Below are 16,977 nucleotides of genomic sequence, written 5' to 3'. Positions count from 1 at the left end.
CCTAGACATGACCATCACTATTGAGGTGTATAAAAGGGATGAATACAGATCTTCACGCCTAAAAGCTTGTTCCACAAGTGTCCTTGTCCTTCAGAAGTCTGAAGATGGGACTACTTTATTAATGACATTTCTTGTGAATTTGAAGTACATAATTCACTATACTGTTCACTACCAGAGTGTGAAATTGCATTATGTTTATTAGTACAACAAAAGCAAAACAGAAAAATGCCACAAACAAAACTGCTCCAGCAACACAACAAGGATTGTTACATATGATTCTCAATTTCACATAAAATTGTAATACAGAAACAATAGAAAATAAGCTTGTTATATAAACTGATTTAGACATTAAATGTGAGGGGGGGGGGGGAGAGAGAAGTGTCTCCTGAGCCCATATCTCCACTATTAAACAAAAATATAGCTGGTAAATAAAAAAATAGCACTGTCTTCTATTATAGAATGCAGCATGTATAGCCAACTGTAACTATATACTATAACTGTATAGCTAAATATCTTATTGAATCTAAATATATGGATCTCAAAACAAACTCTTACAGTCAAAGTCCCCCCTAAACCGATAAATCTGTTCAAAAACTGAACCAGAAATGGCGTTTTGAAATGCAGAAACAAAAAATTTGCACTTAAAGGATTAACTTTTACTACTTACTGTCCCAGGACAGGAGCAGAAAAGTCAGCGGTGATACTTACCTGAAGTGCCGCTAGAAAGAAGATTCCCTTAATCTTCCAAGAATGGAATTGTAGGCATACATGATTACCATTAATTTTTCTGCTCATCTCGGAGCCCAGAAAGCTTGTCAAGTTTACATGTGACAGTCCTCTTAGCTTATAAGTTAGGGCCACTGCAGCTGGATTTACTGTACTAAAAAGATGGTCAATCTGAGATCTCCTTTAATGCAAACCTGTGTGTGATGCCTCATTTTCATCCGTTTAAGTGTCCAAGCCTCATGATGACAGCAACGATGCCAACAAGAAAAGACTCTGGAGCACTCAAACAGCTTTTTGGTCATGAATATATATATATATATATATATATATATATATATATATATATATATATATATATATATATATATATATATATATATATATATATATATATATATATATATATATATATATATATATATATATATATCCTATTGGGTCATCCATTTATATGCGCATTCACTTTACTCACCCAGTATGCTAAAGAAATATGCCAGATACTTTCAAGTGAAATAAGAAAGTCAGATACTTAAAGTGAACCAGAGACGAAGCACCCTCATGTATTTTATCATATATATCAGTGAGAACATTAGAGAAAACACCTACCCTGCTCTCGGTTTCACCCTTCACTGTTCAGCCTGCTTCTAATCAGCCCTGATAAAATCCCAGACTGAGCATTCAGCCTGGCTTTGCTCAGGAATCATAACTGAGTCCGTCTTCTCTGATGTCTTTTCAAGCCCAAGCCTGCACCCTTCTGGTTCTGCTATAATAACTCAGCTCTAAAGATTCCTGAGCAAAGTCAGACTGAATGCTCAGTCAGGGAATTTATCAGGGCTGATTAGAAGCAGGCTGAGCAGTGAAGGATGAAACAGAGCAGGGTAGGCGTTTTCTCTAATGTTCCCACTGATATATATGGTAAAATACATGAGGGTGCTTAGTCTCTGGTTCACTTTAACTATGGAGAGGGAAGGCTTAGGATCCTGTTGAGCCTTTGTCCCACTTCAGCCCAGTTGCACGTACTCAACCAACTGGGGAAGCCTTCACGCCATACTGCGCATGAATGCTCTTGCGCACATACGCTGTATGAAGCCAGCTGTCTGCGGAAGCACTCGGGGTCAGGGGGAGCCTCTGACGCCTTCCCTAGGTGGCAAATTAGAACAGGGGACAGTGATGGAATGCAGAGACTGAGAGAATCGGGAAGGCTCTATAGGCTCCAAAGCCTTTTCTCTCCATAGGCAAGTATCCGACCTTTTCTTGCAATTTTCACTACAGATTTGCTTTAAAGTGAATCTTTTACAGAGAAAAAAAAAAAAAAAAAAAAAGTGGACAATCCCATGGCAGATTTTTCCCATGATGCTCATCTCATTCATCTAACACCATCAGTTAGTAGACATGTGTGACAAAAGTGCACGTGTTAAGGCAGTGGGGGGGGAGAGGAATGGCCTGATTATAATGCCATCTATCCTGCCTTGAACCTAATATCCGCATTGGGAAGACTCGGCTTATAAGTGCTTTGAGCAGTTTTACACATTTGGATAAATGGAGATCGTACAGTGGACGCATTGAGAACCTTGCTTTGTGCACCCACTGCCAAGTAACGGAGACATCCCCCAACGCATCACAGGAACTGACACAATCAAAACATTATATTCTGGCTGGCCCACAGTGCGTCCTGGATTTGGTCCTCGCGGAGCAAGCGCAGCGAGCGCATCCCGTACAGCAGCTGGCTTTTTGAATTCCCAATGAAATTGTTGGACAGAAAGGCTGGAAGGCCTCCGAAGCCGTCACGTAAGGTGTAAAGAGGTACACGGACCAACCCCATAACCTGGAGGACACAGAAAGGGAGGAAAAATACAAAAGTAAGTATAGGTGACCGCCGTGGCATTTTATCATAAGCAATTTCAAAATCCTAGCTTAGCAAGACAATGGCCGCATTAAAGGATTATTCTTTTAATTATTATTTAGTGCCAACATCTTACGCAGCACTTTACAGTATATATTTTGTCTTGTCACTGTCCCTCAAAGGTGCTCACAATCTAATCCCTACCATAGTCATATGTCTATGTATTGTGTATGTATTGTAGTCTAGGGCCAATTTTGGGATGAGCCAATCAACTTATCTGTAGGTTTTTGGGATGTGGGAGGAAACCGGAGTACCCCGGAGGAAACATACGCAGACATGGGGAGAACATACAAACTCCTTGCAGATGTTGCCCTGGCTGGGATTCGAAACGAGGACCCAGCGCTGCAAGGAGAGAGCACTAACCACTACGCCACAGTGCTAAATCAAGACACTGGCATGCCCTTTCCTTAGCGATGGTAATAAAAAAAAAAAAAAGAAAAAAGGGAGCTTTCCCGTAGAAGACAACCGCCCTATAACTGCTCCAGCGCCATGATTGGAAAACGTGAACGCAACTAGGTGAGGGTGCACATGTCATGTCATTAACGGTACAATTTTTTAAAATTGGAAGGCAGTTATCGTTTGTTCCCATTAACGGAACAATTTAAGAAGGTCTTGCATTCCGACTCAATCATAAAATCCAACTATCGGATCGATATTTTTTCAATCGACAAGGGAATCCCGCACGTGGCACAGTTTTCTGTACAATTCAATCAGAAAAATTGCATCGAAAAATCGAATCAGAAGGAAAAAAAATTGTACCATTAATGGGTAATGATTATCATGCGCAGTAGACTGATGTCACTCAGAATTGTGTCTCGGCTGTGTTTTATAGCCTGTAATTAGGTATTAGTGATAGTTGCTATAGTTTGAGTGGAGAGTAACTGATTCTGAGTCCTGGAACTTTGAAGGTTACCCGAGGTGACATGTGACATGATGAGATAGACATGGGTATGTACCTTGCCTAGCACACCAATAACTATGCTGTGTTCCTATTTTTCCTTTCTCTGTCTGAAAGAGTTAAATATCAGGTATGTAAGTGGCAGTTCCTGTCCGAGTCAGGACTTGGTCAGACTACAGTGTGACCCTCACTGATAAGAAATTACAACTATAAAACACTTTCATAGCAGAAAATGGCTTCTGAGAGCAGGAATGAGATAAAATGGTCAATAGTTCATAGATTTTAGCTCTGGCATACTTCAACGAATGTGTCATTGATCAAAAACAATAAATACAGTAACAACTTAAAAAGTAGATTTCAATATAAAATAAAAAACAGTGGAATATCTTAAAAGTAATTTTTAAGAGAAGGAGGATAGATACAATTGTACATTTCATTAGTTTATTTTCACCTCGGGTGTCCTTTAACCCTTACAGTGATAGAAAATGTAAAAAGGAACACAGCCTAGTTACGTGTATGCTTGGCACTGTACATAAACGTTTATCATACCACGTCCATTCACGTTCCCTTCCTTTAAAGGACATCTGAAGTGGGAAAGTAATGGAGGCTGACATTTATTTCCTTTTAAACAATTCAAATTGCCTGGCTGTCATGCTGATCCTCTGCCTCCAACGCTAGGTACACACGATGCGTTTTTTTCGGTCAATTTTCGATTCGTTTTTCCACTCAATTCTCTTATCTTTTCAATTTCCATTAATTTCTATGAGATATCGACTGGTAAAACATTTGAAAGTAATATGACGGAATTGATCTATCGAACGCACAAATGTATCATGTGTACCTAGCATGATACTCTTTGCCATAGACCCGGAGCCTGTATGCAGAGCAGTTGTTTGAATGAAGTCTGACTGGATTAGCCACAGGCTTGTTTCAGGTGTGAGATTCAGACACTGCAAATGCATGAAAGATAAGCAGGACTACCAGGCAACTGATAGGCGTCGGCAGGTCAAAGTGGTGTTTCCATGGAAACGTTCCATGTCAGTTCACGGAGGGTGTCTCCGTGAACAACCTGCGAGCCGCCGATTGTGGCTCGCAGGCTAATTGTAAACACACGGGGAAGAAATCCCCGCTGTTTACATCAATACAGCGCCGCTGCGCAGCAACGCCGTAAAGTAGATCGGCGATCCCCGGCCTCTGATGGGCCGGGGAACGCCGGCCTCTGATAGGCCGGGGAACGCCGGCCTCTGATAGGCCGAAGCCTATCCTGGGTAGTGCAGGACGGATTTCCGTCCTGCACAGCCCATAGAGACGAGCAGAGGTAGGAAGGGAGACGGAGGGAGGAAAATTGCTGCGGAGGGGAGCTTTGAGGAGCCCCTCCCCCCCCCCCCCCCGCAAGGCCACACGGAGCGGCGGCGATCAGACCCCCCCCAGCAGGACACCCCCCTGGTGGGGTAAAAAAGGGGGGGGTTGTCTGATCACCCTGTTTTTTACCCGATCGGTGCTGTGGGCTGGAGATCCCGCGCAGCGCCGATCACTCAAAAATCCCCTGGTCCTTTAGTGGTTAAGGAAATAAATATGGCATCTTCCATTGGTCTCTCCCTTCAGGTGTCTTAACTTCATACCTGCCTACACCTTACCACCTGCTGTCTCTGCCTCTACTGCTGCACTTTCTACTGTGATGACCTCTCCCCCAACTCGGGCCCTCCCCACTGTCCTTCCTTCAGCAGGGATCCCACTGCATTGTCCAGTAAGGTTTAAGATTCTGTGGAGGCGTCAGTACGGTTAGATCCATAATTATTTGGCCAGAGACAACTTTTTTTTTTTTTTTTTTTTTCTTCTCATTTTGGTTCTGTACATTGCCACAATAAATTTTCAATGAAACAACTCAGATGCAGATGAAGAACAGACTTTCAAGCTTTAACCATGGAAATTATTCTGCCATCATACACAACTTGTCTTCCCTGGATGTCCAAGTCTTTTTGTGTTGCTGAGCTCACCAGTGCTTGCTTGCTTTCTCAGGATGTATCAACTATAGATTTTGCCACTCAATATTGTAGCAGTTTCTCTGGTTTTTTTGTCTTTGTTTTGTTTTCCCAGCTTAAAGGAAACCTAAACCAATGGTGTTATGCAAAAATATCTCAATACATATTTTTTTTCAAGTAAAGCAGGCACTTACCGCAGTGTCTGCACTTTTAGTTTAGCCCCCCCCCCCCCGTTCATCTAATTGCCTCTGTGGTTCCCCATCTGGCCAGTCGATGAGTCAGTCACTCAATTTCGCTAAGTCCTCCCTAGGTCTAAGTACCGATCGCCTTCTCCTCTAATGAGGTACACACGCGGCTTGTTTTAGCGCGTGCGAGTCACCTCTCACATCATGTGCGCACCCGCTCAAGTAACCATCTAGCGGGGACTGTGCGCTGCACCGCAAATGGTGTTCCAGGAGAAACACAGCCGGCCCCTTCTACGCAATGTGCATGCGCTGGCAGTCCCACCACACGGCCGTGCGCCCGACAGGAAGACGCTCGTGCACTGAAGAGGAACTGTGCTTGAGCTCGGAGAGGAAGATTCCCGCTATGCGCTGGGAAGCAGAGCAGTTCCAGCGCCATCTTTGATGACGCATACAAAATCACAAGTCTGCATTACAGTTGTTACAGCCACTGAGGAGTGGCGAAAACATGATCAATAGGGATAATGGAAGGTAGGCTACTTGCTCATGTGTTTAGTTTAGAAAGTTATTTTTGGTTTAGTTTCTCTTTAAGGATGGCTTCCATCACCTGCATGGAGAGCTCTTTTGACAGCATGTTGTCTGTTCACAGGAAAATCTTCCAAATGCAAGCTTCACACCTCGAAATCAACTCCAGTCCTTTAAGGCATAAATGTGGACTTGCCCACATCTGCCCTGCCCAGCCTTTGAGTCAATTATCCAATTAGTCTTGAGCCCCTGAAATCAAGTGATTATGTTAAAAATGCTTTAGTTGCCTCACATTTCTATGCAATCGTTGTGTTCCTTCCACTGAATAAAAGCTGAATGTCTGTACTTCATTTAAAATTCATTGTGGTAATGTACAGAACCAAAATTAGAAAAAAAAGTTGTCTATCCAGAGAACAGCTATAAATATGCTTCACTCACCTCCAACCCATGGTCTTTGGCACAAGCACTCTGTTTTTCAATTGATTCTACATCCTCCAATTTTAGCTCCTTGATGAAGAAATGTGTGACCATCTTCTGTGGGAAGTCCCGTGCCTGCGAGCTTCTGTAGTCATCCTTGCTCAGTTTTATTGTGCTCATACTGGGGCCCAGCTCCTCCTCCATTTCCCGACCCAGACCCTCCTCCAGGGTACTGTCTCGCGGGTCCACAAATCCTCCTGGAAAGCCAAGTCGTCCATCAAACCTCATCATCATCTGATGGAAAGCAACAGAAAGTCACAACGTGGTATGTAAAAGGAATACAGGTTAAAGAGTAACTATCAGGCTGCAAAAGCTAATTTAAACCTCTATTCTCCTGTGTTAAACAGTTTAGAAGCAAGCCAAAAAGGCAATACTGAAGTTAAAAATCTCTCTTACTTTTGATGTGTGCTGACAGCAAGGCTCTGTATTCCCAAGCTCTTAAAAGGACGAGAGGCCGCATAACATACAGCAAAGTATTCTGGGGCCCTCCCCTCGGCTGCTAGTGAGAAGTTACAGGGTCAAGTTACAACAGCATGTAACTCAGTCCAGCTCACAGCACTGATAAATCTGCAGGCAGAGTACACTGCAGGAGTCCGCTATTGTTCCTAGCCACATGGCTAATTAATATTCACTGCACAGTAGTGTTATTCAGTAAGAGCTTTTCTGTGAGTGGAATCGTCAGGAAGCAGGGGGGACATGACGACACATTTGGCTTCATAGGAGACAGACAAACATGGAACCTGCCATGAGCTGTCAGGAGCATCAATTCTCTGCATATACTATATAAAAATTCTGTGAAATCTAAACGTGGACAGTGAAATGCATATGTAATGTAAGTACAGCCAATATTTAGCTACTGATATATGTGTTTATTTTCTCTGAGACCTTATACCTAACAGCTCCTCTTTAAATAAGTGGTATGCGCACTATTTCTGCATGCTGGCACACCGCTTTGAGACATTTAAAGTGAACTGGAAGTGAAAGTGATGCGGAAGCTTCCATTTTTATTTCCTTTTAAAGTGGACCTGAACTCAGCACTTCCTCTCTGCTCTAAAAGATACAAAACAACATAATAATCTTAAGGCCTCTTTCACAATGCGACTTTAAAGTCGCACGTTAAGACAACATTTAACGCAGAATAACTCACTGCAATGAAAAAAATCAATGCCCCACTCACAGTGCACACGTTGCGTTGGTGACTAATGCTGCAAGTTAAGTGAAAGTACTGCATGCAGTGCGTTATACATGTTATTAGCGGCGCTGGACTGTTTGCACATGCTCAGTAATGACTTAGAAACATACTTTTCATTGCCTGTATGCTCTACTCTATGCGACCGTAACAGGGTATGAGGTGGTGTTACAACCTTTTTGGGGTATTGCGTTGTAATTTGCGTTGCGACTCTAACGTTGCATCAAAAGGCAACGTCTTACTGTGAAAGAGTCCTTAAAGCAGATCTGAGATGAAAAACTAACTATAACAAGTAACTTGTCTATATATCTTATCTAAAGTTTAGATGGTTTACACAGCAAATCTAGCTGCAAACAGCTTCAACAGTATAGGATTATTTCTTCCTGTGACACAATGAGAACAGCCATGTTTTGTTTGTGATTACACACAGGCAAGGTGATCTGCATCTCCAGCCCTCAGCCTGTGAAAACTTCACTCCCCTCTCGTCGTCCTCTCTGCCTCTGAAATCTCTGGCTAGTAACACATCCTCCTCCCCAGACTGAGCTCCCATAAGCCCTTGCTACATGGGTCTGGAGAAGCTGTGGGTGAGGCTTGTTTAGTTTATAGGGAATTAGAGTATTAAAAAATATATATTGGGCTTGATGAATGTCCTATAAAAACTTTATGAAAGGAACACAATTATGCAATGAGTAAAAGTTTATCTCGTATCCAATTTAAAGAAAAAAAACATTTGTTACAGCTGATACAAATCCTGCAATAAATCTAGTGTCCATTTCCTGCTTTCATGGAAGCAGACAGAGTTAAGATCCCGTGTTTACAAATTAGCTACTATGCCATGGCAGAGGAGACTCCTGAGCTGACACAGCTGAAGAGATCAAATTACACTGGTGATTAGTCACAGATGAGGGGGGATAAGACAGGCTTAACTCTCTAAATACCTACAGTGTGCATTTCTCTATGCTTTCCTTCTGTCCTGTGCAAGAGTTTAGGTCCACTTTAAACACCAGTTGCCTGGCTGTCCTGCTGATCATTCTGGCATCATTACTGTCTGAATCACACACCTAAAACAAAAATGTGGCTAATCTTACTGTCTGTTCAGTGTCTATGGATAAAAGTATTAGAAGCAGAGAGTCAGAGGGACTGCCAGGCAACTGGTATTGTTTAAATAATATAAATATGTCAGCCTCCATATACCTCTCACTTCAGGTTCCTTTTAAGAGTGGGGGCAGTTTCACAGATTTTCAGTAATGTCTGCCCTACCACACACACACGTTATACAGCTTACTGGTGACGTAAAGCCTCAGAGGAAGTGGCACCAGCCATAATACTAGTAAGGCAGAGAAGCAGGGGGGGGGGGGCCGTTACCATCCTCCCAGGTGTTCCACAATTCCTCATGCAAGTCATGGCAGTCACATTATATATTAGACATGGTTGATTTCTTGGTCTGGATTTATCTGATTGGTGAACTGACGTCTAAGAGTAAAAGCGCCACCTCCATATTATTGACATTTTTCCGTGAAGCTGCATAGCTCCACCTCCATAGTGCTGACATTTTCAGTTAAGCTGCATAGCTCCACCTCCATAGTACCGACATTCTTCAGTGAAGCTACATAGCTCCACCTCCATAGTATTGACACATTTTTTCAGTCAAGCCAAGTATAGCTCCACTTCCGCACTATTCACACATTTTTCAGTGAAGCAGAGCTTAAAGGAATACTTAACCACTTGAGGACCACAGTCTTTTCGCCCCTTAACCACCCTGGCGTTCTATTAAGATCGCCAGGGCGGCTGCGGGAGGGTTTTTTTTAAATAAAAAAAAAAAAAAACTATTTCATGCAGCCAACTGAAAGTTGGCTGCATGAAAGCCTACTAGAGGGCGCTCCGGAGGCGTTCTTCCGATCGCCTCCGGCGCCCAGAATAAACAAGGAAGGCCGCAATGAGCGGCCTTCCTTGTTTTGCTTACATCGTCGCCATAGCGACGAGCGGAGTGACGGACGTCCTGACGTCAGCCGCCTCAGATCCAGCCCTTAGCGCTGGCCGGAACTTTTTGTTCCGGCTATGCTGGGCTCAGGCGGCTAGAGGGACCCTCTTTCGCTGATCAGGCAGCACACGCGGCTGGCAAAGTGCCGGCTGCGTGTGCTGCTCTTTATTTGATGAAAATCGGCCCAGCAGGGCCTGAGCGGCAGCCTCCGGCGGTGATGGACGAGCTGAGCTCGTCCATACCGCCCGGCTGGTTAAGGACCAGAGCCTTTTTTTCCATTCAGACCACTGCAGCTTTCACAGTTTATTGCTCGGTCATACAACCTACCACCTAAATGAATTTTACCTCCTTTTCTTGTCACTAATACAGCTTTCTTTTAGTGCTATTTGATTGCTGCTGCGAGTTTTAGTTTTTATTATATTCATCAAAAAAGACATGAATTTTGTCAAAAAAAATTACTTTAACTTTCTGTGCTGACATTTTTCAAATAAAGTAAAATTTCCTATACATTTGAGCGTGAAAGTTATTCTGCTACATGTCTTTGATAAAAAAAAAAAAAACAAAACATTCAGTGTATATTTATTGGATTGGGTAAAAGTTATAGTTTACAAACTATGGTGCCAAAAGTGAATTTTCCTATTTTCAAGCATCTCTGACTATTCTGACCCCTGTCATGTTTCATGAGGGGCTAGAATTCCAGGATAGTATAAATACCCCCAAATGACCCCATTTTGGAAAGAAGACATCCCAAAGTATTCAGTGAGAGGCATGGTGAGTTCATAGATTTTATTTTTTGTCACAAGTTAACAGAAAATGACACTTTGTGACAAACCCCCCCCCCCCCCCCCAAAAAAAAAAAAAGTTTCCATTTCTTCTAACTTGCGACAAAAAAAAAAAAAAAAAAAAAAAAAAAAATTAAATCTGCCACGGACTCACTATCCTCCTCTCTTAATACCTTGAAGTGTCTACTTTCCAAAATGGGGTCATTTGTGGGGTGTGTTCACTGTCCTGGCATTTTGGGGGGTGCCTAATTGTAAGCACCCCTGTAAAGCCTAAAGATGCTCATTGGACTTTGGGCCCCTTAGCGCAGTTAGGCTGCAAAAAAGTGCCATACTCAGGAGAAGTAGTATAATGTGTTTTGGGGTGTATTTTTACACATACCCATGCTGGGTGGGAGAAATATCTCCGTAAATGACTTTTTTTTTTTTTTTTTTTTTTTTTTTTTACACACAATTGTCTATTTACAGAGATATTTCTCCCACTCAGCATGGGTATGTGTAAAAATACACCCCAAAACACATTATGCTACTTCTCCTGAGTACGGCGATACCACATGTGTGGCACTTTTTTGCACCCTAACTGCGCTAAGGGGCCCAAAGTCCAATGAGTACCTTTAGGATTTCACAGGTCATTTTGCGACATTTGGTTTCAAGACTACTCCTCACGGTTTAGGGCCCCTAAAATGCCAGGGCAGTATAGGAACCCCACAAATGACCCCATTTTAGAAAGAAGACACCCCAAGGTATTCTGTTAGGAGTATGGCGAGTTCATAGAAGATTTTTTTTTTGTCACAAGTTAGCGGAAAATGACACTGTGGGGAAAAAAAAAAAAAAAAAAGTTTCTTTGGGATGTGCTCCCAAAGACACACCCCCCCCCCCCCCCGTATAGTAGCTAGATGTGCACTCCCTTCCAGTAAAGTAGCCAGATGTGCTAACAACCCCCAAACCACCCTAGCATAAAAGAACCCCCCCCCCCTCCCCAATTAGAGAGGCAATGGGTAACCGGCAGAATTATGGAAGCAATGGATAACAGGCAGGACACACAACTTCTACAGGTTCCAGGTGCCGGAAGGGTCTGTCCACTCTGTAGTGTTACTGTTCTCATATGGGGTGGTGGTGGGGTGGAGAACCCTTGTTGAGATTTACTACCTTTTTTTCTACTAAAAGGGATGCTGCTAAGAAATAGCGAGTCGTCTCCCCTACGAAGATGCCATCTTAGAGACCAGAGGTGGACTTTCAGAAGTAATCAAAACATAGTATTTAAGGCCTCAGGCATTGCTAGGCAGCTGTTTGGCAAATATGGTTCTAGCCAATCAGAGATTTAACTCTGAGGTCCCACCATCCTAAATTCCCAAAATAGGAAATGTAATATAGTTTAACAGCTTAATTGGAACAAGGTTTTAGGATATCCATCCTGGTCTTTGTTATGCAACCCTCTTGCCCCCTTCCCATTCAACTAAAGTTGCCAACCCTAGGATTATCAGTGTCACAAATAAAGGTGGGTACACACATCAGATAAAAGTCTTTGGAAAATGGAAGATCACAGACCAATTTTACCCCTTCCATGTAGTATGAGAGCCATACTCTACACAGTCTATTCTATTGAGCTGAACTCCTCCATCAGATAAAAATATTTGCAAGATGCTGCACACAAAGATGCTGTACACAAAGGCCTCGATTCATAAAAGTGCTGTCGGTAAGGTAAATCCGTGCGGGGAAACACCGCTGTCGGTATTTCAGCCTTCTGGGTGGTCATTCATAAAAATGTTTCTAGTTGTGATAGGAGTGCGGAGATATTCCGCTGTAGGCTAGCGTTAGGTTGTCGGTAGGCATGCGGAAACAGGAGAAGCTGGCCGAGTCCCTCCGTGCGGTGTTCTGTCTGCTGCTGCTTGGGAGGTCTGTCCCATTCACTGCAATGTATTCCGCACGCTTCTCGCCACATCAGAGGTATCGGTAATCCCCGTCTGCATACCGCTTCCTCTAATCTTAATGAATTGACATTTGTTACTTTTCTTAAGATAATCACCACGCAAGGCGGTGATTTATCGCTCTTCTCAGGAATGTTGGCTTTTCATGCAGAAAAAGCCTTTATGAATACAGATTCTGCTATGTGGCCGGTAAAGTGAGCTGTTTTCAGCATTTCCGCATGCGGGAATGCTTTATGAATCGAGGCCAAAGATGCTGTACACAAAGATGCTGTACACAAAAGATCAGTCCCTGCAAATTGCATTCATAGTCTACGATATCTGCAGATCTCATACACACCTTGTTTAACAGACATTCATATGCAGATTAGATCCACCAGGATGGATCTTCAGATGATTGATCTGCAGATGAATGTCCGTTAAACAAGGTGTGTGTGAAATCTGCAGATATCATAGACTATGAATGCATTTTGCAGGAACGGATCTTTTGCAGGAACTGATCTGTTGCATGTGTACAGCATCTTTGTGTGCAGCATCTTGCAAAGATTTTTAGCTGATGGGGAGTGCAGCTCCATAGAAAAGACTGTGAAGGTATGGCTCTCATACTACATGGAAGGGGGTAAGATTGGTCTGTGATCTTTCATTTTCCAAAGACTATGGTCTGATGTGTGTACCCACCTTAAGTCCCTAACCAGCAAAACTCAATGCCACCAAGTTCAGAGGTATCTACAGAAATGTATTGATCACTTATATATTCCAGTTGGGCTACTACATTTTTTTCCTCCCATCTTTTGAGGGAAAAAAGTGAGTCTAATAATCTGAAAAATACAGTGCCTCAGTAGAGGCTTCCCTGATCTTCTTATGCCTCTCCATTCCTCTGTTGGGACCCTTTTTAAAAAAATATTCACAAGTAATATTGAAACTTGCTTGCGGCCATGCTTCCCTTAGTGTATGAGTACAGCCGCACTGCACAGGCGCAAAGTATTCCCCGTCCCTGCGCAGTATTACGGATCAGCTCATGCATGACTTTGTCCTCCGTGTATAAGCAGCTCCAGCTTACTGCGAAGGCACGACCCCTACTTTCACCGGCATAGTACAGCTGCAAAGAAGAAGATAGTCCTGGCCAGCAGCAGAGGGGTTGTGGAAGATGTGGGAAGCCTCTATAGTGGCAAGTATCTAACATTTTTTTTTTCATGGCTTAAAATAGCAATAAGAGGCCTGTTTATAAAGCAGCATTTAAACTTGTAGTGGTGAAATGAAAAGCCTATGGGGGTTAAGTAGAGCAATGCCCTCGGAGCAGGCAGATTAAAGTGGATCCAAATTAAAAATACAAGATTTCAGAAATAAAATCTATTTTGTAAATTATAATAATAAATAGCAGCCTTTAATCAGCTGCATGATGACAAATATAAAATATTTTACATTTATTGGAGAAGCCCCTCCCTTCCTTTCATATTGCCGGGAGAGAATCCGGCAGACTGGTGGAGTAGGTGGTGTCCGGCAAAGGAGGAATTGCTAATGGATTGGCTGCCACCTGTATAACCCTAGTTATGAAAAGAGTGAAAAGCATGCACTGAATTGCTCATAGGCTTGAATGAGTTTATTTATCTTTGTATGTGTCAGAGTGGTGCAACTAAATATTTTGAATTAAAAAAAAAAGTGTTTGGTTTGGGTCCGCTTTAAGTAGAACCCTTGAACCTAGTCAATTCCTCAGGATAATTGCTTGCAGAAGTATCAACGGGAATCGGTGTTTGCTGTTCACACACCATCCCAACCATGATAGCATGTGTACAAGGCTATACAAATAACAGCAAAGAATCTCAAACAGCGGCTGTGGGGATACAACAGAAAGATATGGGAGTGGCAATACTGTTCAATCTCATGACACAATATGAGAAGGAAGCAGTGATGTTAGTAAAAGGCAACCTCCGCTGTTTTAACATACTTTTATAAGGCAACACCGAAGGGACCCCTTGGCATCTAGTTGATAGACCAGTGCTGGCTAACCTTGGCACTCCAGCTGTGGTGGAACTACAAGTCTCATGAGGCATTGCAATACTCTGACAGCTCTAAGCATAACTTGAAGAGGCATGATGGGATTTGTAGTTTTGTCACAGTCGGAGTGCCAAGGTTAGCCATCACTGTGATAGACCAATGGCCACTTCCTGCAAATTGGTCACATTCACTTTTTTTTTTTTTTTTACAAATATAGATTGATAGATAGACACAAATGCTAAAATTGTGCTTCAGGCTCAGCTACCGCCTCCACTTGCAACTTTCCTAAAACTAATTCTTATAGTGCAATGGATAGTGTTTTCAAATGTGTCCCCTACTCCTTACAAATTACTGGCCAAGTCCATATTGCTACGAGCAGGAAGCGGTTGTGGGTCCCCTTAACTAAACTAGCGTGACCCCTCCGCCAGATCCAGTCCAATGTTGCGTATTGTCCGCTTTGTAATGCAAGGCTCAAAGTGCGGCAGTAGCGCTGCAGTATCACAGAATATGGCAATGTTATGATACAAACCTGAGAAGAAAAAAAAAGTGGCTGAACAGTCTACTAGTTAAGGGCACCGCCTTTGGCATGGGAGACTCCTGTTTAAATTCTGGCTACGGTCAGTACCTATTCAGTAAGGAGTTCAAGGCAAGACCCCAACACTGCAGGGTGGCCTCTTGAGTGCGTCCCAGTGGCTGCAGCTCTTGAGCGCTTTGAGTCCAACAGGACAAAAGCGCTATGTACGTGCATGTACCTGGGGCTAACTCGCTGCCATCCCGTACTGGTGTATGCGGCAGTGTTGCCAACTCATCCCTTTAATTACTGACACATCTAAGTTATACAGGTTCTGGGGCTATTTGCACATAATCAGTGCCTTAACTGCATCTACCTAGCCACGAAATCTGTATAATTCATATGTGTCAGTAATTAAAGGGATGAGCTGGCAACACTGGTATGCGGTCCGTGAGGACTGAGAGGGAGCCCACGCCCTGAAGAAAGCCCCAGGTAAGTATAAATGCTTGCTTTCTTTCAGTCTCTGGTAGACTGGTACACATTAATGGGTCACCTGCTGGGTCAGTTATACAGCTTTTTTTTATGGCACTTCACAATTACTCTGCATTACTTCAACTCCACATAAAGTAATCCACCCCATGCACAACAACCTGATCATCAACAATTCTCTATCACTAGAAGCCATTGATTACATCATGTCATGCGAGTTACAGTATAGACAGCGACAGGTCCTCTTTAGCCGTCCCGCTCACCAGTATAACGTGTTTGATGGGGATTCGTTCAAAGAGTTTGGCATTGGTGGGCGCATACAGCATGATATGGCAGGCGTGCCGGTAGCCCTCCAGATTGAGCGCCTCCTCTCGGGACACATTGCGGGGCCGCGGCGGCCGCTGCTCTTGAGGGCGTCTATCAGGCTGCACCGTCTGAGACATCTTTTCTTCTTTACCGCCCGCACCACTCTGACAACGCCGGCGCTTCCGCAAACACTGACACTGCGCAGCCACGGACCAATCACGCTGCAGCCCCCGACCCCTGACCGCTTGAATAGCTCAGCAGCGAGAACACGTGTCCTGCACTCTGATACGTGCACAGCGCCACCTACTGACCCTCACAAGGAATACCTAGGCCCCAATTTATTCACTTTGAATCTCGAGTTTTCCAACAAATGTGTTGTGTTCACACCAACCTTTAGAAATATCTACCCCGTCAAGCACAAAAGTTTATTGAATATGTTGTACGAAATTCACCTAAATTTGATATGGCTTTCCTTGCATCTACGAAAAAAAACTGGTTCGAATATGTAGGCGCAGGGTGAGGCCCCTAGTAGAATATTGGCAGACAATACTGCCGATATTTTATTATTGGGAGTTAGATTATTTGGTAGTAAAATATGGGTAATTTTTCCAATATTCTAGTATCGCTTTACCTTGTAAATAATTAGAGGGTACCAGAACTACTGCGTCTGCACAGTAGAGACCAGATGACGTCACTTACACCACGTGACCCGCGCCGTGGAGTGCACATGAAGCTGACCTGGCGAGGTCGGATTCTTCACCGCTGGACGCCAGGAGGGAGAGGAGCTGCGGCGAGGGCACCGATCGACTACCAAAAGCTGGAAGAAGCCCCGGGTAAGAGCAGTTTGTTTTTTATAGTCTGCGCGGATCTTCCCTTTAACCACTTGTCGACCGCGCACTCATACAGTGCGTCGGCAAAGTGGCAGCTGCAGGACCAGCGACGCAGTTCTGCGTCGCCGGCTGCAGGCTAATTAATCAGGAAGCAGCTGCTCGCGCGAGCGGCTGCTTCCTGTGAATTCACGGCGGGGGGCTCCGTGAATAGCCTGCGGGCCGCCGATCGCGGCTCGCAGGCTAAATGTAAACACAAGCGGAAATAATCCGCTTTGTTTA

At 43.6% G+C, this 16,977-nt stretch overlaps 1 protein-coding gene across 1 annotated transcript; it reads right to left on the bottom strand.

Moving 5' to 3' along the window:
• Nucleotides 1-2,357: 2,357 nt before the first annotated feature.
• Nucleotides 2,358-16,101, bottom strand: NUDT16 (nudix hydrolase 16). The gene is made up of 3 exons (XM_068249759.1): nt 15,826-16,101; nt 6,655-6,927; nt 2,358-2,551 (listed from the first exon to the last, which is right to left on the bottom strand). Exons 1-3 carry the CDS (start codon nt 16,003-16,005, stop codon nt 2,363-2,365), a joined length of 642 nt encoding a protein of 213 aa, XP_068105860.1. The 5' UTR covers nt 16,006-16,101; the 3' UTR covers nt 2,358-2,362.
• Between the last annotated feature and the right edge of the window lie 876 nt (nt 16,102-16,977).

This window comes from Hyperolius riggenbachi, chromosome 8, assembly GCF_040937935.1.
Source record: "Hyperolius riggenbachi isolate aHypRig1 chromosome 8, aHypRig1.pri, whole genome shotgun sequence".
Taxonomy (NCBI): domain Eukaryota; kingdom Metazoa; phylum Chordata; class Amphibia; order Anura; family Hyperoliidae; genus Hyperolius; species Hyperolius riggenbachi.
Note: the sequence above shows the minus strand (reverse complement) of the source record. Positions and strands in the feature narration are given on the sequence as shown.